The sequence below is a fragment of the Rhinoderma darwinii genome, chromosome 8, assembly GCF_050947455.1.
Source record: "Rhinoderma darwinii isolate aRhiDar2 chromosome 8, aRhiDar2.hap1, whole genome shotgun sequence".
NCBI classification, from domain to species: domain Eukaryota; kingdom Metazoa; phylum Chordata; class Amphibia; order Anura; family Rhinodermatidae; genus Rhinoderma; species Rhinoderma darwinii.
In genome coordinates this window covers 5,512,784-5,537,072 of record NC_134694.1, presented here as the reverse complement: position 1 = coordinate 5,537,072, position 24,289 = coordinate 5,512,784, and the positions used below count along the sequence as shown (strand labels likewise).

General features: G+C 46.0%; 2 protein-coding genes across 5 annotated transcripts; one reads left to right on the top strand and one right to left on the bottom strand.

Annotated features, from left to right (window-relative positions):
- Window positions 1-93: 93 nt before the first annotated feature.
- On the bottom strand, window positions 94-15,325 carry LOC142658943 (epithelial sodium channel subunit gamma-like). Its single transcript, XM_075834548.1, has 13 exons — window positions 15,272-15,325; window positions 11,966-12,022; window positions 11,481-11,885; window positions 10,458-10,669; window positions 8,866-8,996; window positions 7,419-7,582; window positions 6,606-6,710; window positions 5,997-6,117; window positions 4,441-4,513; window positions 3,492-3,549; window positions 2,756-2,829; window positions 2,541-2,616; window positions 94-2,278 (listed from the first exon to the last, which is right to left on the bottom strand). Exons 1-13 carry the CDS (start codon window positions 15,323-15,325, stop codon window positions 2,069-2,071), a joined length of 1,740 nt encoding a protein of 579 aa, XP_075690663.1. The 3' UTR covers window positions 94-2,068.
- Window positions 15,326-15,742: 417 nt separating this feature from the next.
- Window positions 15,743-24,066, top strand: SAPCD2 (suppressor APC domain containing 2). Of its 4 annotated transcripts, XR_012850125.1 has the most exons (7): window positions 15,744-16,276; window positions 19,147-19,283; window positions 20,935-21,069; window positions 21,475-21,573; window positions 22,418-22,522; window positions 23,074-23,294; window positions 23,971-24,066. XR_012850125.1 is itself a non-coding variant. In XM_075834123.1 (6 exons), exons 1-6 carry the CDS (start codon window positions 15,820-15,822, stop codon window positions 23,200-23,202), a joined length of 1,059 nt encoding a protein of 352 aa, XP_075690238.1. In that variant the 5' UTR covers window positions 15,744-15,819; the 3' UTR covers window positions 23,203-23,912. The 4 variants fall into 4 exon arrangements, 3 of the variants coding, with proteins under 3 accessions (XP_075690239.1, XP_075690238.1, XP_075690240.1); XM_075834123.1 differs by lacking the exon at window positions 23,971-24,066 and having other exon boundaries at window positions 19,150-19,283; window positions 23,074-23,912; XM_075834125.1 differs by lacking the exon at window positions 23,971-24,066 and having other exon boundaries at window positions 15,745-16,276; window positions 23,074-23,913.
- Window positions 24,067-24,289: the final 223 nt, after the last annotated feature.

Genomic DNA, 24,289 nt, shown 5'->3' with positions numbered 1-24,289 from the left:
CTTGGACTGTGATGTGGTCCTGGTATAGCGAGGGTCCCATTCCATGTCTTACTGCGGGGCCCTAAAATCAATCGCCAAACCACCAGGACTGTGTATATAACTTTATTTCAATTTATAATCAAGGCAGTGAACAAATGGGAGGAGCGACCAGAATAATGGCCGGTGCGGACGTTCTATGAGGAGAAGAACATGGAGTCTAGTACAACGTCAGGTAGATTGATCTATTTACTGCCGAGACATTCGTGTGGAGTTGGATTCCTGTGCGAGTCTAGGGCCGGGTTCTCACGTAGTGCAAACGCTGCGGAATTTCGGTAACAGAATATCCGTAACGGAATTCTGTGCAGAAATTCCGCAGCGTTTACGGTAGCGGCAACGTGGATGAGGTTTGGACCAAAGCTCAGCCTCTTGCTGCGGAAAAACCTGAAACGCAAACGTTCAGAAATTGACCTGCGGTGCGTTTTTTTAAATCCGCAGAATGGCCATTTATGCTGCGGAATCGTTGCGTTTTTGTTGAGGTTTTTCCCCCGCTGAATTCAATATGGAGGTAAAATCTGCAACGACTAGCAAACGTTGCGACTTTTGCAGCGGAAACGCTGCGATTCTGCCGCAACCCCCAGCCGTTGTCATAACGACGTATCCCTCTGTTCTGAGTGCAGCCTCCTGGGATAAAGTTTCACCCCACGTGACTGCTGCAGCCAATCACAGGCTGTAGCGGTCACATGGGCTTCAGAGTCATCCCAGGTGGCCAGTGTGGACAGAGAACATTGGGATGTGTCGCTATGACAACGGCTGGGGGTATGGATGAGCTTTAGATTTATTTATTTTGTACAAACAATGCTTGCCGCAGTGGAGGGTCCACCTGATAAGCTGCACCTGCGGGTTTTTTTGTTGGAATTTCTGGAATTTCCTGCAGGTTCTAGGTCAGAAACGCTGCGGTCTCAGGCTATGTTCACACGCTAAACAAAAAAACGGCTGTAAAATACGGAGCTTTTCAAGAGAAAACCGCCTCTGATTTTCAGCCGCTTTTCAAGCCACAAACGTTTTTTGATGCGTTTTTTCCGGCCGTTTTTGGAGCTGTTTTTCTATTGACCCAATGAAAAATGGCTCCAAAAACGGCTCAAGAATTGACCTGCACTTCTTTTTACGTGCCGTTTTTTTTTAACAGTATAAAAACGCCCCGTGGGAACGAAACGCAGTTTTTCCCATTTGAAATCAATGGGCAGATGTTTGGAGGCGTTCAGCTTCTGTTTTTTCAGCCGTTTTTCGGGGCGTTTACGGCCTTGTGAACATACCCTTAGTGTCCCCATAGGAAAGAATTAAACTACAGCGAGTGTGCACCTTACTGCAACTTTATCACAGTCTCGCAAAAATTGCCGGAATGCACAAAACTGCACAAAGTTTGGGCTACACATTGTAACCCCGTCATCAGGTGACCAATGATTTCCACTGATGTGTAAACGTCACCTTGTGCATGACGGATGTCCAACCTGTCACTTAGTACAATGTTGAGCACCTTGAAGACATTGATACTTTCTTTCCCTAATGCAACAATACAAGATCATGAATCCTCCATTGATACAAATCCTTGAGATCGTTCAGAAGATTCTAAGTTACATCTGTTTCTAGGAAAGCTGGGTGACAGCTATAGTGTTTGTCCGCCATCTTTCCCAGATCCAAATGCCTGATCCCTTATCGCGATATAACTAAAACTTTTAGGGGTCTGGAAAAGTTGGGTGGCAACACCTGTAGGACCCAAATTTCCCATCAACAGCTTTTTCACAACAGTAGGAGAGTTTAGGAAAGCTGGGTGACTACCCTGTTAGATCTGTTATGGCAGCCATATTGGTTGTCACCCAGCTTTCCATATGATATGGATACAGGGCGGAGTCCTTAGCATCATGTGTTGTATTGTTCTTGGCTATACATTCACTATTGGCTACATACACAACATTCGCCTGCGGTGGGGCTGTGTACACAGGAGTGCAGGGGGGGGGATCATATCCACCGTAGTCATTGCCATTCATTTCTGCATTCTGAGTATCCAAATCCAAGGTCCTCTCCCCCCTCTTTACAGCTTGGTGGTCTTCTGCAGGTAGATGGCGCTCTGCTTCTGCATATAGGGGTTGGAGTAGCCGTCCTTGTTCGTCGTCTTGATGCAGCTCCGAATAAAAAGCAGAATGACGTCCAATAGCAACTCGAAAAACTCTGCCAAGGTACAGACAGAGAAGCCCACCCACAGGCCGACCAAGCCCCCCATGTTGGAGAGAAGGTTAATTTCCTGCAATCAAAACAGAGGTTGGGATTTAAATCAACAGAGCTTTGTTGAGTCATTTTCCCACATACTCCAGTCACTTCCAGAGCTGCATCGAAAATTCTTGCAGAATTACATTAAGCCATCTCTTGATTTCTTATATGACAGGGAGAAGTATGAGTCCCAATGATGCATCGCCAAGCAACTCCAACCAGGTGCCAACACCCTGGGGCCCCATAGTCCACCCAACAAGGGTCATATAGCGTGGCGTACGTGGTTTAGTCCTCACCGTCATTGATGGTTCCTCTTCTATCAGCTCAAAATTTAACTGTCTGAAGTAAACCACGACCTTCACAAAATTATCCCTGGAAAAAAGAAAAATCAGACAGCGTTTTTAAAGGGCCACTAACCCTAAAACAGCTGACAGCTTATAATAGTGCAGCAGCGTTATAAGATGAGCGGCTGATATCATATAAAGTAGTGATCCTGGGGGGAGGGGAGTACCTGATAAGCGCTGGATTGTCCGCCACGTCTTTCATTTGTCCTCCCCACTCTTTAAGGTCCTTGGAGAAATTCTCCTGGAAATAGAAATATAAGTTTTGAGCTCCTTTTATTATAAACTCATCATTTTAGGGGCGTTTGTGATAAACCCCAATCTCCTGCCCCCCAACTTTCTTGTTGTCCATAGCAACCAATTACAGCGCAGCTTTCATTTGTTCAGCTGTTCTGGAAAAACAGAAGCTGCATTCTGATTGGGGGAGATTTACAATGCAATTTGCGCAAAAAAAGTGTACGCGGCGTGCGCCAAATTTTAGCCATTTTTTACGCCTCTGTCCGCAGTTTTGAAAAGTGTCTAGTAAAAGGGGCGTGACTGAGACGAGTGCTAAAATGCGCCAAATTTATTAACGTCATGCGCCATTTTTAAATACAGATGTAGAGTATGGCAATCATAAGTTGGCGTGAAGAAGAGAGCGCGGTCTAACATCATGCCATGTGCGTCATTACGATAAATTTCTTGCAATTTGCGCCATTTTTGCTGATGGTAAATCTCTGCCATTGTTCTCGGCTGCAGCTCCTCAGGTCGCCACTAGTCACTGCCAGATGTAAAAGGTTGCGATTTGGTAATGGCTTCCTATAGAACATAACGGGCGCAGCGTGTGGACTGTGTCATGTGACTCGTGCCCGGTGTGGGCGTCACACAACTTGTCCTGTGCCCCCAGGACTCATACATGGCACTTACAATAAAAGCACTGGACGGCCACTGGGATCCAGACACGGTCAGCTCATAGATCTCCTCTCTGTTACAAGGAAATACAGATTAGTATATACACTCACATATTTCATAGTTCTATCTGCTTCTGGGAAAGCTGGGTGGCAAGTATGGCTTCTATTACTGCTTCCATATTGACTGTCACCCAGCTTTCCCAGGAACAGATAAACCAGAAACACTTCTGTTCAGCGTCACATCTTGTTTTCCTGGGTATAATTATAGTAGCAGACACAGATTTGTCACTTCTGGGCCGTCATGTGATTCAAAAAAGCAGAATTGGCAAAATAGTTCAGTCTGGCGGAGTCAGCGGGAAAAACCGTCAGGAAATTCTAGACGGGTGTCATGTGCTCTGTGGCTGCGCAATCATTAAAGAGGTATCCGGATGGGACCTATAGCTCTAGTCCTCCTGCTTCATGAATAGAATGCAAGAATGACAGTGAAGACCGACACTTGGGGCAGTGTAATATTTACATGTTATTCAGGGTCTGCAGAAAGCTGGGTGACAACTGCTAATGAAAACAAAAGGTTGAGATAACTAAGAAACGACTGAATTATTACCATTATTCCGTTTCCCAGTATTTATTGCCATTGTTGCCATTATTGGGGTTGTCACCAAGCTTTTTCAGACCCCTGAGTGGTAGTAATATAACCCTCTCTACCATGTTATCATATAATTAGACAGATTTGTCATTCAGGACTGTAGAAAAGTTGTGTAACAACCCCTATCGGAGCTATAGTGGCGGCCATATTAGTTGTCACCCAGCTTTTCCAGAAACAGATGTAACCATGGGATTTTTAAGTGTTCCTTTAAATTGTCATTAACCTGTGGCTGACAGGGCATGCTGGGAGTTGTAGTTTCACAACAGTTGATCACTGCAGGTTGGAGACTACGGCTGATTGATGGGCACAGTTCACTTACTTGCACTGTAGGGGGCAGTGGCAGTTCAATTCATCATGAGCAAATTTAAATTCATAGAGCTTCACACAGTCACCTGGAAGAAAAAAGCGCAATGATCAGCGCGGGCAGCGATGCCGCAGAAAATGGAGGCGTCTACGACAAATTCTTAACATGTCGCCAACCCCCTTAGTTGTAGCTTAACTTCGTTATAGGTTAGTGCCCCCCCTGTCCCCCCGTTACCCTAGAGAAGCCCCCTTGAATGGTTTTCCCTTGGAGGGCCTGGACATATTCCTTTCAGACCACACACTGATGTTTGAAGAGATCAGCCTTTTATGTGGCGATATTAAAGGGTCAGTAACCAAGGGCGTAACTACAGCGTGCTGGGCTCCACGCCAAACTTTTGTGTGTCGTCGCCCCCCGGGCATGGACCCCCTAGATGAGACCCCTAAACCAGACATAAAAATAAGGCATTAACTGCCTAGTCCTCGCTACTCTTCATTTCAGGGCCCAGCACACAAGACCACCCTGCCACATCATGCCCCTGGCACACAAGACCACCCTGCCACATCATGCCCCTGGCACACAAGACCACCCTACCACATCATGCCCCGGCACACAAGACCACCCTACCACATCATGCGCAGGCACACAAGACCACCCTGCCACATCATGCGCAGGCACACAAGACCACCCTGCCACATCATGCGCAGGCACACAAGACCACCCTGCCACATCATGCGCAGGCACACAAGACCACCCTGCCACATCATGCCCCGGCACACAAGACCACCCTGCCACATCATGCCCCGGCACACAAGACCACCCTGCAACATCATGCCCTGGCACACAAGACCACCGTACCACATCATGCGCAGGCACACAAGACCACCCTGCCACATCATGCGCAGGCACACAAGACCACCCTACCACATCATGCCCCGGCACACAAGACCACCCTGCCACATATCCTGGCACACAAGACCACCTGCCACATCATGCCCCGACACACAAGACCACCTGCCACATCATATCCTGGCACACAAGACCACCCTACCACATCATGCCCCGGCACACAAGACTACCTGCCACATCATTCCCTGGCACACAAGACCCCCCTACCACATCATGCCCCGGCACACAAGACCACCCTGCCACATCATGCCCCGGCACACAAGACCACCCTACCACATCATGCCCCGGCACACAAGCTCTGTGCCACAGTGCATACAAGGTTCACAACTTTATATGCAACGCAGCACAGACCATGTATGTGAGGGCCTGATGTGGCAGGGAGCTTGTGGGCAAAGAAATAGGCGCCCGGTGTGGCGGGGTTTGGGGTTTATTTGAATAACCTTCATCCCATTTAAAGTCCGTTTTGCAGGACAATCCCATGAAAAACAAGACAGGAGGAGGGTGGTTCAGTAGTGATCATGAGAGGAATAAAGTTTTCCACACTTCCTGTCACTCATCCCCTTGAAGAACCCCACAGTCAGCTTCTTCCCCTGCAATGGCTGATAACAGAGAGCAGAAGAGAGCACATTTCATAGCATAATGATAAAGGAATACAATTGACTTACGAACGACTGCGTTGCTGAGATTACACTTGGGGTACCCCAACTCCTTTGGACAAGCAAACTCCCAGTGAGTACAGCCACAGTTGTCGATGATGTTCTGCTGGGCACACGTCCGTTTACAGGCCTGCGGGCAACAGAGAAACACGGACAGCTTGGTCAGAGCAGGCAGTGACTCAAATCATGAGGGGGGCTGACCAAAAAGAGTGACAGCTTAACATTGTATTTTATAGGGGTCCTCTGCTATAGACAACATCTTAAAATGCTCACATAGGATGACCTAGACTGAAATATTGTAACAAACCTACAGCTGTGTGAGTAAGATTAAGTTAGGGCTTGTATTCAACCTCTGGATGTAAACAGGAATGTTTCCATTCACTGACAACAAGCGGACATCTTGAAAATGGTGAGGAATGAAATCGCAAAGTATATTAGGAAGTTGTAGAACTTTTCATTATGGTTTGATAAAGCTTTATTGACATAAGATCGGACAACACAACGAGGAAATTCACACGTGACGGTAATGGTGTGGCAGAGCTGGTACCGGTAATCTGCTGAGCGACATAGTATAACACGTCTGCCATGCTGTCGCCTTATCTAGCAGGACAAGCTGACCTCTCGTGTGTACCCAGCTCCATACACGTCCTTGTAGAAGTTCTTGATGTCCTCCCCCTCAGTGCACTGGCTCACGTATGGAGATTTCAGCCTGTCAATGTGAACCTGCAAAAAACAAAAATCACATTGATCAATAATAAGATCATCGTCATCATCATATACATCACTGGTATTGTTTGCTTATTGCTAGGGTGCCATCTAGTGGTGAGTAGTGAGAAACGCATCTTATTGTTTTCAAAGGACCTCCAGCTTATTACCCCCTATATAGTAACAGAAGTTGCCAACAGTCCCGAAGGTCCATATTTTTTAAGGGCAAGCATCAGGAGTCTGGTGCCCGGAGCCAAAGATGGTAAAGATGAGCGAGGAGAGGTTAGTAACATAAGATAGACTTTATTGATTCCGAAGGAGTAATTAGAGGGATCTGGAATAATTTGGGGGTCTGAATTAAAGGGGTTGTCCAGGCTTTATATGTGTCTGAGATCACTAATGCGGGCAGTCCCCTCCCTCAATACCGTCATCACTGTAAGGACCTACTATCCTGGTTGGCAATACTCAGCAGAATAAAGGTTCTTTCTATGGGGCCACATTTCTTCTATGAACGCCACTTACCCAATATATTAATTTAATTAACGGGACGGAAAAGGTGGCGTCAGATAACAGATTAGTGGCTGTGAAACTACAAGTCCCAGCATGCCATGAAAAGTGCAGAATTTGAGGGCACGCTGGAGAGCCGCAGGTTACAGACCACAGTATTACATGTCACCAAGGTGTGAATTTATTTTGGGGAACTGGCCCTTTAAGGCATTTGGTTACCTTCATCATGCCGATATCAGTTTCAGCCCCCGGTGGGACATTGACACCCTCGTCCTCAGGGAACGGCATCTGGGCCTGATCGTGAATGAGCAGGCGGATGCCAGCGGCGTGCGATATGTCCCTCACGTACTCAATCTGCTGAATGAACAGCTCCAGGTTCAGACCTGCCAGACACAAAGACTGATCAGACACCAGGTTTATGTGGGCAAGAGAGGATTCACACCCAGCGGCCCATTTATTCTATCCTGAGCCACACTCATTACAGAGCCAGTCACAGTGCCCCCAAACAGCGTTAACAACAGTGCCCTAACAGTGACAGCCACATTGCCCACTTACAGTGCCAGAAAGTGCCCCCAAACAGCTATAGCGAGATCCAAGGCCACAGCACCCCCCTAGTGCCAGCCATTGTGACCCAAAAAGTGTTAACTACAGTGCCCTAACAATGTCAGCCAGTGTCCCCTTAAAGTGCCAACCACAGTGCCCCCAAATTGTGTTAACTACAGTGCCCTCCTACAGCCAGAGTGCCCTCATTTTGCGCCAGGTACAGTGCCCTAAACAGTGTTAGATACAGTCATAGAGCGCTCCTTACAGTTCTAGCCACAGTGCCCCCCAAACAATCATACTTTCCTAACAATGCCAGCAATAGTGCCCCCAGTGTTAGCTACAGTGTCTCCATTCCATCCCAGCCACTGAAGCCCCCACATGGAGATTTGGGGAAAAAATGAAACTCTACCTTTGGGTGCTTTTTCTGGACAGTAGAGTTTAGAACCCCCCCACACACAATCTTCCCATGAGGGTAACCCCGCAAGTGTCCAAGATAATCTTATATGAAATGTGGCACTACTATATGTCAATCACTAATCACACCCATGTGTGGCAGAGACTGGCAGTACCGCTATAGCTGAAGAATATTGCAGAACCTTGTGCAGCAGGAACTTTGGCAGTAAAGCGGGTGTTAGGGTGTGTGCGGCCGCTATAGAGAACCTGTCCATTATTACTACACCCACTCATTACTGATAATCAGCTCATAACTAATTACTCTGCCACAGCCCGGGCAGCGCCATCTCCTGCTCATTAGTGACAGCCGCTAAACCCCCTGGAAACTAATTGATGATTGACACCCAAAAACCACAACAGCTCGCACGGGGGTAGTCACCCAGCTTTCTGAAACTTACAAACAGCAAATCAGCCTAGTTTTATCAGTTTCTGGGAAAGTTGGGTGACAACCAATATGGCTGCCATTACAGTTCCCACTGTGGATGTCACTCAGCTTTCCCAGGAATCCTGAAGGCAGATAAGCGCAGTTATATAAAGATACATGCCTGCTCCCATATTGTAACATAACTAGGTTTGAAGCAAAGCAGATTAACCCAGCTTTTCCAGAAACAGATAGAAACATTTACCCTGTGTCTGGCATAGTAATGGCCTCCTCTGAGCTGGTACTTACCGTACATAAACCCTGCTTTGGTGATGTTGAGGGGCTGGGTGCCCACAGGGGTCCCTCGGTAATCTGTGGGCTTCTGGGAATTGAACGTGTAACAGTTTCCAAATTTATAGTTGATGAAACTGGAGAAATAACTAAAAGAAAAGGGGAAAACTCACAAGAAGGCGGCAAAAATGGTGCAGCCTAGTAATAAAGAAGCCCGATACATTGTATCCAGTCCAGAAAACCCTCTATGAGCTCAACAGGCTGATACATTTTACCTGCACTGATACATTGTAACAAACCTTCAGCTGTGAGAAGTATTAGGTTTTTAGTCTCTGGATTTAAAGTTTTCATCCAGTCTTGTGTGAATAAAGCTAAATCATTGCAGAATGAGAAGTTTTGGAACTTTCTAATGTACTTTACATTTCTATTCCTCACCATTTTCAATATTTATGCTTGCTGTCAGTGAATAGACATACTCTTCTTTATATCCAAAGACGGAAAGCCTGTCCTAATCTACTAATTTTCACAGCTGAGAGTTTGTTACAATGTTATCTAGGCAATTTTCTGTGAGCTAGACACATCAGCTGCACAAATCGCTTTCCTGTACTTAACGTTTGCTTCCATGTATCAGTGCAGGTTAAAATGGATCGGATTGTCTAGACTGGATACCAATAAACCGAACCCTCAGCTGTAGATCAGCATGGGTTTTCAGCATCTGGATGTAAACAAGAATGTTTCCATTCATTGAAAGCAAGCAGAAATCTTGGCAAACAGTGAGAAAATGGTACACGAAGAATATTAGTTACAGAACTTTTCATCATACAATGTTTTTTACCCAATGGGTGACAGTCGTAGAACCATTTTGTCGCTGACTCCCTGTCACCCACGTAATGAAGAACAGAGCGGTTTTCTGCCGCACAGCATTATGGTTTCCGAATTTCACGCCTATTACTAGACTTTATGCACAAACACCCCGCAGGTGGAACTGCCCAAGAGCGGATTGTACGAGGAGAAGACGCTTATTATTACAGGAAGCTGCAAATATTACATAATGAGGCCATTAGTGGGGTGCGCCCCAACATCTCCGGCCACTTCTGACACAAGGAGTTGGGAAACGTCAGATGATTAAAGGACAGTAAAAGATCAGAGGGGACGGGTGTGCAAGGTGGGGCCAGGGAGGGGGCGTTCATAGCCAGCCTAGCCCCATAGAGCCTGACATCCCATGTAATTACATGTATGGCTGATAACAGAGAAATAGCTGTTAGCCACCTGAACACCCATGTTCAGTGTCTGTGGGGAGAGTCCCATGATTTCAGTAACATATTACATTACAGCTCCCACAGGGGGGTCACCACCCAGCTTTCCTACAGTCCTGAATGTGAACTGTGGTTGAGTATACAGGAGCAGGGAATGCATCACTACATAACTAAGACTCTGTTCACATCTGCATCAAGGCTTTCTGTTCAGTGTCGTCATAGGAGCAGAACAAAGAAAAAACGGAGCAACTGGAACCGTCACATGACAAAAACAACGGCGCCCATTGACTTTAATGGGTTCCGTCGGATTTCCGCCACGGTTTCCGTCGTTTTGCTGAACGAAATATCCCGTACCTGGCGTTGCATTCCTGACCATGGAAGTTGCAGAAGATCAGCATGTCCTCCAGCTGATGCCCCATCTCTACCTTCTGTTCATCCGGTAACTGGTTAAATTCCGAGGCAAATCTGTTGAAGGCGCCGGCGTACTGGACGCTCTCATCTTGATATTCGGACGTCGCATTGACATGTGAGCGATTTCTGCGGTGGGTCAATTCTAGGCCAGAGTCCTAGGAAGAAAAAAAAAGTTAGAGATCTTTATCGTAACTGCTTGCTTTTAGTGAATGGAAACATTCTTCTTTACATTGGGGGGGCTGAAAACCCGTCCAGACCTAACAATTCTCACAGCTGAGGGTTTGTTACAATTGTATCCACTCCAGACAATCTTATGTAAGCTAAACACATCAGCGGCACAAACCTCTCTCTTGTCCTGATAGTTTGTTACAATGTATCAGTGCAGGTTAAATGTCTAAAGCTCGCATAGGATTGTCTAGACTGGATACATTGTAACAAACCCTCAGCTGTGAGAAATATTAGATGCTGGAGAACATTCTTGTTTACATATTATTATCATCTATGAAAAATGACTCTTAAATGATTTTTTAGAGGAAGATTCTTTGGAGGGGCCTGGGGTCCCTTGGAGGCTACAACCCAGAATCCTGAAATGTTCTAGGTCCAATAGTCTGTAAAATCTACTGGTCTGGAACCTTGGAGGACTAGAATAGAAAAATTATGGCTAAAAGAGGTGGCTGCAAACAGAGAACAACAGCCCGCACCTTACAGAGGACAACTGATGACTAGCAAAAAGCCACATGAAAACAGAGACACAAACAGCAGCACAGGAATAGCAAATAGCAAAAAGTTATTGTATGGGGGAGGGTAAAGCATAATGCATTGATACATATGGCGCACGTTTTGACCGCCATATTTTCCGGCGCCTCATTTCTCAGTTCTACTCAGATACATGAACCCGGCTGATTATCAATGGTGACCCATCCATAGATACTCTGACGTGTGACCCGCTGCGGGCGTAATTCGCACCTGCAGGGAGGCGGCCATAGCAAAACTCTTCTTGATGGAGGACAGTTTGACGCTGTTCAAGTTGCAGATGGTGATGGCGGGGAACTTGAGCTTGGCGCTGGAGATCAGCATGATCTTTTCGTGGGATGGGTAGGTGTAGTAGGTCATGACCATCTCGGTGCACTGCCAGAGGGCGCAGCACAGGGCGAAACTCACAAAGAACAACCAAACCAGGCGACGGAACCAGTGGCGAGAGCGGAAGATGTTGGGGATCCCATGGGCCGAGGTGTGCTGCAGGATGGTCTGGCCCAGCTTCCTGACTGTCTTGGCATCATAAGATGAGGACGCCAGGACCTTCATCTCCGGGTAGCCCATTCTCCGCTCAGACTGGTGCCGCTCTGCCTCCTGTGACCCACCTCGGAGGCTCTTAAAAAGCCGGGAGCGGTAATGCCCCAAGGTATAGGGACCTCTAATCCATCTTGCCTTTTGTGGAGATGACCTGTTACCTTAGCAACATCTCCCATAATGATCTCATTATACTTCCAAGACTTCAAGATGCGGCTCTGAGAACCAATTAGAAGAAAACGGCAGGAAATTATATCTTTTATATTGAACTATTACATTCCATGTGGAAATGTATTGATTTGATGCCTATTATATCTTAGTATAATATAGTCCAGAGGCTGCAGACACAATTCTTCTAGTTGTTATTGGAAACAGTCAGCAAGCGTGTCGACAGACACCACCCTCACAGCTTAGAAGATCTAAAATGCAGAGAGGCAGTAAGATTGTTTCTACATCAGATTATTGTGCACAGCCTGGAGTAGCGGATAGATACGATTCACTGTGCAAGAGGGAAATCTATTGGATATATAAATTAAAGACCCTAAAAGCTGAAGGTTTGAATGAAATCACAGAGATCATAATTTAATGAAACGAATCTACTCTGGATGAATCCCTTTATATGTAAACAAATAAGAAATTCGTTATAAGTAAATATATATAGGAAATTCTTCAAGAACTGGCAAAGATCGTACTGAAAGAAAACAACCTGTTTCCTTTTAATAACAAAAACCATAAAATTCGATCTTCCGAAAGGAACACCAAGATTAGTGTAATGATAAAATTGCCATTTTTATCATTTCCACGAAAACAGTATAATTACGCAAAGAACATATATAAAAATGTATATACACATATGTACACACATAGAACTTGTATAAAAACTATTTTACGAATCTATATAGCAAAATCGAAAAACAGAATGAAAAGAGTAAAAAAAGAGATTATTCTCTAATATAACCTTCAGAAAAAATGATAAATAAGATGATACTCCATTTGTATGCTAAATCCTTTGAATGACAATTACACCTAGGAAATGAACCATATATAGATTCCAGAAGGGTCAGAATGGTAGTGCATTTTTTTAAGTTTCCCCCCTTTTTTAATAAATATTTTTTCCTTTTAATATTTCGTTTTTAATATACTATTAAATTATATTTTTAAACAATGTAATTATATATGTGTATAATTTTGGATATATGTATGCGTTCAATCACGTTCAATATAGTATGTTTTTAACAACTAGACACTTTCCAACCACAATGTATAGAAACTAATTGTCTTTCATTGGACATATATATACATATATATGTTTTATATTTTTTATCTTTGTTTTAATCAGTTGTGATTATATGTACGTTCCGATATGTAATTTGAGTTGGTGTTTTATCTCTGTACCCGACCCGGTAGTTCTTGCCTTTAATTGACCTTTCACTCGGTTATTTAACCGGCACCCCACCCATCTATTTATATACTACCTGAGGAAGAAACCGGTTCGGTTTCGAAACTGTTCGCTGTCAAACAGTTGTGTTTTATATTTTCTATATTGTACCAATAAATCCTTATATTACCGACCACATTGGTACCCTTGGGGAATTTGGATTTACGTGTTATGGATGATCATACCGATCAGTAGCGCATGGAAAACGCCCGTTTTTTGCTTTTTTGCCTTTATTCCTCCATTCATTATTGAGACTTCGCAATCCAAGTTCTCAAATCGGGTCCTATGCTGCAATTTGATCCTGCCACCAATACACCGTGGAGGCTACCTATCTGGAATCTACTACACTGGATGTTATGCTCCCAGCATAACTGCACCAGGTGAGCACTATTCAACACCTTGTTCACACGTGTACCATCACAGTGTCATGCACTATTGTGCGCTTTGTGTTTTTTCTACCCTTTTCTGGAGTAAAGATGGCACTGCCCAGCAAGCTCTGTGCAGGCACTGAAAAAACAGGCAATGATGGTAGATTTCATCTTTAAAGTCTGTAGAATAGTGAGTGCAGCTCTGGAGTATAATACAGGATGTAACTCAGGATCAGTACAGGATAAGTAATGTAATGTATGTACACAGTGACTCCACCAGCAGAATAGTGAGTGCAGCTCTGGAGTATAATACAGGATGTAACTCAGGATCAGTACAGGATAAGTAATGTAATGTATGTACACAGTGACTCCACCAGCAGAATACTGAGTGCAGCTCTGGAGTATAATACAGGATGTAACTCAGGATCAGTACAGGATAAGTAATGTAATGTATGTTCACAGTGACTCCACCAGCAGAATAGTGAGTGCAGCTCTGGAGTATAATACAGGATGTAACTCCGGATCAGTACAGGATAAGTAATGTATGTACACAGTGACTCCACCAGCAGAATAGTGAGTGCAGCTCTGGTATATAATACTACAGGATTTAACTCAGGATCAGTACAAGAAAAAAATCCAAATCATTAAAGTAAAACTGCACCTTGAAGCTACTTTTCAAAATGTATTAGGGAATTGCCTAAAGCAATTCCCGATTTACAGTATATTGATTGTGTATGCCATAAATGTCTGATTTGAGGTTGTTCTGCTGGGATACCTAAGGATCCTACAAATGGGGGTGTCGGTATTCACTCCCAGCAGAATAGTTGGTCATGTGCAGTCACTCTATGTAACATCTATGGGATGTATGGGAACAGCTGAGTGGGACTATGCAGGTCCACAATGCCCTTGGGGTGACCTGAGCTAGGGCTCCCCTGTCACTGGGTCCCATAGCAGCAGCCTATTGGATTAGGACAATAACATTATATCTGTGAATTACTAGTTAAGTGATTGTCTGACATATCTGGAAAGACCCTGCAGGCTGCAGATGGCCTGGTACTGATCACTATATATATATAGGGTCATCTTCATTAATAAGGTATTTTGTAAGTAGATTTTAACGAGCTGCAGCCTATGAATAAATCAGGATAATCCTCGCCAAGTCCTGACCCAGTTTATGGAGAAGCAGGAGAGCTGGTGATCAATATGATGGAGATCAGAGGTTCCTCCTGCTGTCACTGCGCCAGGTAAATGCCAGGATGGTGATTTCTGAAATCACACAAGCCGGCCCCATGGTTTAAGCTGAGATATTTTGCGTAATTTGAGTCACATGACTTTGTTCCCATCGCAGTCATTTTAACGTTTTTTTTTATTATAGATCTTTCGGGTACGACATTTCTGATTGTTGGGGGTTCAAGTGATCGTGAGAATGGGGGATACAGAAACAGCCGAGCGCGCTCGCTTCCGTATCTCATATTGGAGAGCGACCATGTGTACGTGACTGCCTCTCTGTAAGAAATGAGGGACTGCTACTATCTAAATTATTATCCCTGTGGAAAATCAATCCAATTGTTCCAAACATCATTTATGTGTATTGCTGCCCATAGATTCACTTTACCATATCAGTGGCCCTACCATAGAGGGGCCAGCACTAAACTGCTCACTCGAGACACTTTCATAGCAGCTTCCTCATGTCGCCACTCACTGCATACAGTCATACCAGCTGAATAAATCTGTATAGTTAGCTCCCTCTAGTGGTGGCTGCAGGCAGTCACAATTATAGCATTGATCAAATCTTAGAAACCAGAGCTTTCTGTACAGAAATGATATTATATAGTAGACATTTACTTTTAATAAAGGCGGAGCCATCATTAGGGGTGGGGTCTATTCTGAGTTTTGTTGTGTGGCCCTATGGTTGCTGCGTATGCCCCTGATTATCGTCTGTGACTACGTCCGTATGTGTGTCCGCGTGTGCCGTCAGTGACTGATCCTCCGTGTTCTCGGCTCAGGACCATTACAACTCTTCCATTCTAAAAATCAAACTGGACGTCCGGCGCGTCCTGGCCAATCAACGCTGAGCGGAGGTGTATTCTGACCAATCAGCGCTGAGAAGAGGTGCGTTCTAACCAACGAGCAGGAACACTTTGTGACGTCACGCCTGAGTCTCCTCAATTTGCTCGCCGTGTCCGGGTTCTCCCTGGTTTCGGGGTTCATGGAGCCGGCGCCCAGCACACAGGGGTTACCCCGCGCCTTCCTCCACAGCCTCCGCACTCTATTTGACATCCTGGACGATCAGCGCCGGGGATACGTGCACATTCAGGAGATAGAGACCCGCTGGAGGGGGGCGGACACCCGAGCGCTGCCCCCCGGGGTCCTGCTGTGCCTGAGGAAGGTGGCACCCGCAGATGGGTACCTCACGTTCGAGCGTTTTGTTCTGGGGCTCCGGACTTCAATGCTCAACTCTCAGAACAGAGAGAACTACCAGATGGGGGCGCCAAGAGTTCCTGGAAAAGTGGGGTACACCTGCAAGCCCCAACCCCTGGGGGTGCGCTACATCAATGGGACCCACCCCGCCCGCTGCTCGGAGAAGACCAGTGCTGGGGGTGAAGGCGGCGTGCCCACCTGCAGGAAAGCAGAACCAGAGAGAGGAGCGGACAGACCGAGGCTAGGTAATACTACGGGGGTCACTGGGCCCCCCACTCCTTACTAGACTGGACTAAGGGGGCTGACAAGATGGGGGTCCCTCATTGACTTCTCAGTTTTGCACCAACTAAGTCAAATCATTGCGTAATGTAACTTTCTAATAGACTTTGTATCAATCTCTCAGTTTGCAGGATCTCTGCTTGCTGTAAGTGAATGGCAAGACTTATTGTTTACACTCAAAGACTGTAAACCTGCACAGACCTTCTACATCTCACAGCTAAAAGTTTGCTGCAGTTGTACCTAATCTGGGCAGTCTAGGCACAATCACGGCTATCTGTTTCTGGGAAAGCTGGGTGACAACGAATATGGTGGCCATGACCGCTCCTGCAGAGGTATTCGGGCACATTCACACGTGACAGACAGTCCGCAGTGGAATTCTGCAGCAGCCATTTTTCACATTTGTTTCTATACATTTTTAGGAAACTTAGTTCAGACGTTGCAGAAAATAACTGCGGAAATCGGGCTACGGTGCGGAATTCCCCCCCCGCCGCATGCACTGACTGTTGCGGAGAAGCAGCGGAATTTCACTGCGGATTTCAGCCTGCATCGTAAAGTAATGAATGTGAATCTGGGCACGGTGCGACCCACAAGTTACCCGAAGTTCAAACCCGCTAGATTTCTTGTGTATGTGTTGCGGACGTGGTGACCTGCGGGTTGGCAATTTGGCCACGTACATTTTAATTACTTGCATTGCGCGACACAGCGATCATTAGCCGAGGTCGCCATGTAGTACTAGTCGTTTTTGTTAAAGGAACAGCACCAATTATTACATCTGCGTTCTTTCACCGCACTAACCGTCCCATTGTGACCCCCACCTCAGGGCGCCATTACCGGTTCTTTAGGAGGACCCCTGCGCTCACAGGAAGGCTCCACATGTCTCGCTATGCTGCAATGTTTACTTAGAGCCGCTGCTGGAAATTCACACCCCACAACTTGTCCTCTTGGCCTCGATCTAGATCAGGGACGAGGTGTAAAGCAAATATTGGCGGTCAGGTGAGAACTTGTCCAGCCCTGCCCCCTCTCCTGGTGACTGACAGGAGTATACTGCCAGCCTCTCCCTTTCCCCCAAGTTTGTCCTAAAAATCATACAAAAAAATTGCTTATTCTGTACTGTATTTTTTATATACTCCAGTCACATCTAGAGCTGTATTCACAATTCTTCAAGCTGCTGAGTTGACGTTTTGCAGCATCTCTCGCTTGTTTTTGGCGTTTGCATTCTGGGAAGTGTAGTCTATACACCAGGCCGTGTACTCTCCCAGAATGCAGTGCAGCAGAGAACTTTGCTTTGTTGTATGTTTTATACTCCAGTCACATCCAGGGCTGCATTGACTTACCTACAGGTGGCTGAGCTGTTGTCTTCCAGTAGTTTCCTTTCCTGATTTGTCTTCTGGGAAGTGTAGGTGATTGATTCCAATAGCAACCAGCAGAATTGTGAATGCAGCTTTAGATGTGACTGGAGTGAAGGGCAACTCAGGACAAATACAAGATTAACAAGTTTTCTCCTGAATTTGTCAGGCTCTAGTTTTGTTCCTAAAGATTTTGGCGTTCTCCACTTTAGTTTACTGTTCCCTGGACCACCTTGTTCTGGATTGTAGGACTATGGGGGACGGGTGGAACCACCTTGGTGCTTTTCCAGCCCGGAATGTGAAAGTGCGATTTCATAGCCAGCCGGGAAAGTGAGCGTATAATTGCTTCCATGTGACGGGGAAAAAAGCCCCCCACTCCCCTCCGGCATCACACCAACATCTCCCACTTAGGCTAAGACCCTGTTCACACTTCAGGTTTTCTTCGTTCTGCTGCTCTGGTCTGGACCTGCTCTCGTGATTGAGTCAATTGCATAAGTAGCTATTCCCTAATTCAGGGGTCAGCCATCTTTGACACTCCAGCTGTGGTGAAACTACAACTCCCAGCATGCCATGAAAGCCAAGAGCTTTAATATTTCAGCCAAAGATTAACAGGGCATGCTGGGAATTGTAGTCAAACAGCTGGAGTGCTGAAGGTTGCTGATCCCTGCTAATGTATTGGGATGTTTCCCTGTGGGTAGATCTAACCCCCTGCTGGCATATTCAGTACGGGGTGTGTTGTGCCCACCACTGCAAGTCTCCGCCAGCCCTTTGGGGCTATTATAGGATTGCTCCGCTCTGTGTAAAGAGTGATTCTAATTGAGAATTGCCTAATATTCTGGTTCTTCACTGTAACGAGCCCTGCACCTGTACATGATCAGGACAGGTTTTTCAGCCCCTGAATGTAAACAATGTTTCCATTCACTGATCGCAAGGACGATTGAGCTTTGGAGGAACCCTTTAAGACGGGAGAAGAATCTGACTTGATGACTCCTCGCGTATTATATCCGTCTCAGCGCTCCGTCACGATTTCTGCTCTTGTGTTCGGGGAATATTTTTCCTCCTCGTAATGAAATATTAAATTAGAAGCAGATGTCTGAGGTCGAAAATAAGGCTCTGTGTTATGGGGGAGGTCCCCCTCCCCATATGGGATCCATGCTGTTACCTCCGGATACATCGTGGATCTGCTGACTTGGTCTGTAACCTGTGGCCCTCCGGTTATACTACAATTTTCAGTAGATTGAGAGTTGTAGTATAACAATTGGAGGCCACTACAAGGCAAAGTGAAGCAGGCGCCCATAACAACCAATCAGATTTCAGCTTTCATTTTCTGAAGAATGAGCGCTGCAATCTGATTGGTTGCTATGGTCTATAGCTCCTTCTCTTGCTCTAGTTTTGCTAAATCTCCCCCCGTTGTATGTAGGAGTAATGATAACCCAGGGCAACGCAGCATCTGTTCCTTGAGTTGACTGACTTATCGCTTTTGTCCCCAGCAGGAGAAGAAGTGAAGCCGATGTGCAAGTCGCACAGTGAATCGACAGGTCAAGGTCTGTCCAACCAGTGCCGGCACCAGCGCAGCCGAGGTGAACACCGGCGACACACCATCACTAATGGAGTGGATTACACCGTGGTAAGGGTCCTCTTAGGAAAAGGTCTGGGGGGATAGGACTACTTGAGCTCTGCTACGTCGTCATGCCCATTGCAGGATGACCCCAAGACGTGACTTTTAAGGGATACAGCACTGCCCTCTTGTGTACTGTCCCCCTAAATCTGACTAGTCGGCCATCTTCCAGCAGGATACCCTGCCAAGCCGGGGCCTAGGGGTGGAGCTGGTAGAAAAGGCTAATTTGTGCTTGAATGGTGTTTTTTTTTGCATGTGAATGACTCTTCCATGATCATTAGAAATTCCTGGCACTTGGTCGTCCCCCTGGAGCGGGGGATATAAGAAAACGAGGCGCGGGGTCCTGGAGTATGAGATCTGCTGCTTGCACGGATGAGCTCCGCAGGGTGGGATGGAGGCCGGGGGACGATACTTTCCAGACAAATTATCTTCTAACTTTTTATGCTTAAGCCGAGTTTCTCCACCTAAGGTGATCAGACTGTTTCATTTGCTATGCAGGACTCTGAGAAAGCTGGGTGACAACCTCCCCTACCATTCCAAGTAATTTTATGTAAAATGTTAAGTATTGGTTGGAATCTGCAGAAGTTTCCCTCTACTCCGCTCTTTATATTCCTGGGTTACAGTGATCGGCGGGGATCTGTAATCACTTTGGCCATTCTTGATGATGTCTTTGACATCTGCAGGGGTGTGAGAACAGAGTTGTCGGATCTCGCCAACTGTCCCTTTAAAACCTGACATGGCTTGGCAATATGCGCACACCTCTCTGTGGTCCTACTGATCCTATAACTTCTTAGACCAGGAGCAGAATAGTAGCTGACAACCTTTTCCCCACACTATAGCAGGGTTGTCAGAGAGCTGTTGCGTTGGCTATTTAGACTGTTATGTGCTCAGAATAATCATTTGCACCCCTCAGGATGGCATCACCCCCTCCTCCCTTTTTTAGGTGGAAGTCATCCCCCTGCAAGACTCAAAAGCCTCCTGCAGTGAGTGACCGTATGTTCCTATGAAGCACTGGAGCTAAGGCAGTTGTCACCTTTCCTGCAACCGCTGTAATGGAGTTGTGGGGGGAGGGGAGTGCTGCACCTACATCAATGGTTGAAACGAAGGTGACCCCGAAGGTCAAGGAATCATGTTTACAAATATTAGCAGTGAGCTCTTTGGGCATTGAGATTTAATCCAGAAGGAGACTTGTTTTTCCAGACAATTGGACACTATTGTATTCCGCCTAGACAATACACAAGCAACGTGGTATTTTGCTACAATGTATCAGTCCGGAGTCAGAGCACCGTCTAGACTGGATACAATTGTTTCCCCTTCTCAGATAAAGGCAGGACAAGCTATAAACAGGTTTTTAGCCATTGAATGTAAAGCGTTTTCATTCAGTGACAGCAAGCAGAAATCTTTGAAAATGGTGAAGAATCAAAATAAAAGTATATTAGAAAGTTGCAGAGCTTGTAGACAATGATGATTAAGTTTGGCTGCTCGATGCCCATAGTTTCCAGATGACCCACGTCCTGGGCACTGAGGTGTCGCACGGGGCCCGAGCAACAAGGTTTCTACTCCCTCCATTGGTGCTTGTGCCCCATGTGATTTCATAGGATCCCAAATCTGAGAATTCTATTCCCTCTTCTGTCGGTGATGGATCTGTCTTTGTCTACAGCTGAAGAGGATGAAGGAGATGGAACATGAGAAGGATCTGCTGCTGCAGGGACTGGAGCTGGTGGAGAGGGCTCGGGACTGGTACCTTCAGCAGATCCATAATGTGCAGGAACAGCAGAGGAACCTGGGGAAACCGGTAGGCATCACAGGGCGACGAGTGCCGTAATCTGCCTGCAATTTCCTAGAAACTTGACAGGTGGCGCTGTTCTATATTCATAATACACTGCACTGCCAGCCTCCGATGCACGACATCTAGTCATATTTACGGTTCTACCGCAGTTGGCGGTGCATTTATTTTCCTTCGACAGGGAAGTGTTGCGCGAACTGCTTCTATTAATATGCTGATGCTGACAGTCCTAGTATTCTGGACCATGATGCTTTGCTGTATTTCTTCCGGTTCAGCTGTAGGAGCGCTGGTCACCCCCACTTCTCATATAGCGCTGCTATAACAACTCCCCTCCCCCGATAAGATTGAGCAGTGAAGACGCTTCTGGTTGTCTTTTGCTTTTTCTCACAGCCTAATTTTTTTTTTTTCTACCAGGACCCATTCAGCGAGGGTCAGCAGACGCCCCTCAACCAGCTACTCCCCAAACTACAGGAAGTGAATCGGTATCTGAGCGAGCTGATGACTCCGTGCAAGGTGAGACCATAAAACGCAAGGGACAAGAATTCTGTAAGAGACGTCGAAATGGACATTTCCCCTTTAAGCCAAGAAAAATTAAAGGGCTTTCCTGATAATCAATATCTATCGCCTATCCACAGGATAAGTGATAAATATCTGATCGGTGGGGGACTGACCACTGGGACCCCCACCGATCACGAGAACTGCCTTACCTTGCCGTTCCTGGGAGTCCCATGTGAATGGAGCGGTACTGCGCAGGCTCGACCATCACAAAATTAATTTCTATGGGGCTGTTGAGCGCTATCCTTGGCAGCCCCATAGGTATGAATGGAGCGGTGGCCGAGCCTGCGTAGTACCGCTCCATTCACATGGGACTCCCAGGAACGGCAATTTAAGGCCGTTATCGTGATCGGTGGGGTTCCCAGCAGTCGGACCCCCACCAATCAGAGATTATTCTGTGGATAGGTGATAAATATTGATCATCAGAATTCAGAAAAGCCCCTTTAAATCCTCTAGTCGTCCTCTTTATATAACTAAAACTTATCTGAATAATTTGCTGGGAAAGCTGGGTGAGAGGCAACATGGCTGCCATGACTGCTCCAGCGGGAATTGGCACCCAGCATTCCCAGAGCTGTGAATGTCACTTCTACCTAGAGATATAGCAGTGCATCCCTTACACCAGTATCGCTGCATTACTGAGTAGAATTGCTTTTCAGCGGTCTGGGAAAGCTGGATGACAACGGAGTGTCAGCTCTTCTGTGAAGTCATCGGTAGTTGGGGTCTAGACTTCTACAATACCTCGCTGATAGTGTCTCTGGCGCCATCTGGAGGCCATAGTATAACACTGTCGTATCCTCATCAGGCAGCTGTACACTCGGCATCCTCCTCTGTGGCCACCGCACCCCTCGTACCCGGACAGCAGCAAGCCGTGAATATGCTGAAGGAACAGAATCGTCTACTGACAAAAGTGAGTGTACAGTGGTCTCCAGCTGATGTAGAACTACAACTCCCAGCATGCTGGGAAAGGGAAAAGCCATAGCTATCGGACTACTGATATTCTGGATTGTCCCTGTAGAATGAGAATATATAATCTGATAATCCAGCATAATGTTAGATTGGCAGGAAATCTACTCTGTGCTGCACTGGACCTGTTTGGAGACGGGCGCTCTAGATCTAAAGCTTTCCCCTAATAATGGTTTGTCACTTTCGGTAATTGAGCGCCTGGAAACAGCATAGCAAAATGTGCTCGGCTGTTTCTGGGAAAACCCGGTGACCTTGTCAGACAGTGGCCGCAGCCCGGAAGGTATGACGGGGGGGGGGGGGGGAGGACCTGTTCTAGAGATGTGCGGCTCTATGCCGTAGATGTCGGCGATGGGAATACCCCTTTAGTCCTGATCGCGTGTGTTTATGAAGATATCTGGCATCCCAGTCACAAAAATGCCAGACGATCGGAAATGAACGGTGTACATTATACATTCAAGTTGTTAAATATTAATATTTCCTCCTTGCCGTTTCCAGGAAGTGTCGGACAAGAGCGACCGCATCACGCAGCTGGAGCAGGAGAAGTCGGCTTTAATCAAGCAGCTGTTTGAGGCGCGGGCCCGGAGTAACCAGGAAACAAACGCCATGGATTCCACCTTTATATAGAGTGACAGTAACCCTGCACGTCCTGGTCCAGGTTGTGTACGCGGGGCGCACTGGCAAATTTAATATGTCGCTGCCAAATTCTGCTTCTTACGGTACATGAGACTGATTCCAAGGACTTGGATTTTAGGCAACAAAAATTTTATATATATTTTTTTTTTTTTTTTTTTTTTTTTAATTTTACGATCTGATGAAACACTCCTGGCTCTTCTAGCTGCTAATGAATTTTTTATGTTTAGAAATGTTTACAGCCTGCGGTACGCTCCGGGACGGACGTTAAATATCTCTGAAGTTTTATCCGGTCCTTAGTCGCCGTTAAAGACTTGTCATGGCGAAACACAAAGTTGCGTTTATCGTCGGTCACATATGTGTTCCTGCAGTAACACAAATATTCCACATGGTGGCAGCACAGTGTATGGGATTTCCTCATGTGATATCGGCGTCATTGCGCGTTTCACTCCAGTTCTCTGTGACGCGCTGCACGGGGACCATTCCATTCGCTGTTTCATGAATCGCAGCCGTGGATAATTGCTTTTTTTTTTTTGTTTAGAGCCATAATTGGTTTCTATTGCGCGTACGTTCATTGATGATGGGAGTTGTTATACAATTTTATGCACAAACCTGAAAGTTCTTTTGTATTGAAATCTATTGTATGATATTACAGATCTTGCGGACCATTACATTATGATTAGGGGGGGGGGGGAGTTTATTAGATAGCTGTGAATAACTGGTGCTACTAGAATAGAAATCACCTGTGTTTTTTTTTTGCAGCTTAACTTTTGTCTCCGTGGGAAAGTCGTAACGATCACTCACTAAGAGAAAATCAGATTTTTATTTTCCTTGAATTAAAACCTATTTGCACACCTATACTTTCTAAACTGATCTTCTAAGATGATCAAGTAACCTGTAAGAAGGATGGTTAACAGTCGCACAGAGTATTTAAGAAGCTTCAGTCACATCTATGACCCACCCCCATATTACCTATTACTTCTCCACTTAAAAGTACTCAACCTAAATGTTAATAGATTAAAGTGGTTGTCCAGCCCCGGACAACTGACTTATCCACAAGATAGGTCATCAGTATATGATC

What these genes read in the sequence shown, in the direction of transcription:
- SAPCD2 (XM_075834125.1), top strand. Translation starts at nt 15,820, where the DNA reads ATGGAGCCGGCGCCCAGCACACAGGGGTTACCCCGCGCCTTCCTCCAC. An exon ending in ATGGAGTGGATTACACCGTG is followed by an intron (nt 19,284 to 20,934) that starts GTAAGGGTCCTC and finishes CTTTGTCTACAG; the next exon opens with CTGAAGAGGATGAAGGAGAT. An exon ending in AGAATCGTCTACTGACAAAA is followed by an intron (nt 22,523 to 23,073) that starts GTGAGTGTACAG and finishes TGCCGTTTCCAG; the next exon opens with GAAGTGTCGGACAAGAGCGA.
- LOC142658943 (XM_075834548.1), bottom strand. Translation starts at nt 15,325, where the DNA reads ATGACTGTATGCAGTGAGTGGCGACATGAGGAAGCTGCTATGAAAGTG. An exon ending in TCTCAGCAACGCAGTCGTTC is followed by an intron (nt 4,514 to 5,996) that starts GTAAGTCAATTG and finishes TTTTTCTTCCAG; the next exon opens with GTGACTGTGTGAAGCTCTAT. An exon ending in GACAATCCAGCGCTTATCAG is followed by an intron (nt 2,617 to 2,755) that starts GTACTCCCCTCC and finishes TCTTTTTTCCAG; the next exon opens with GGATAATTTTGTGAAGGTCG.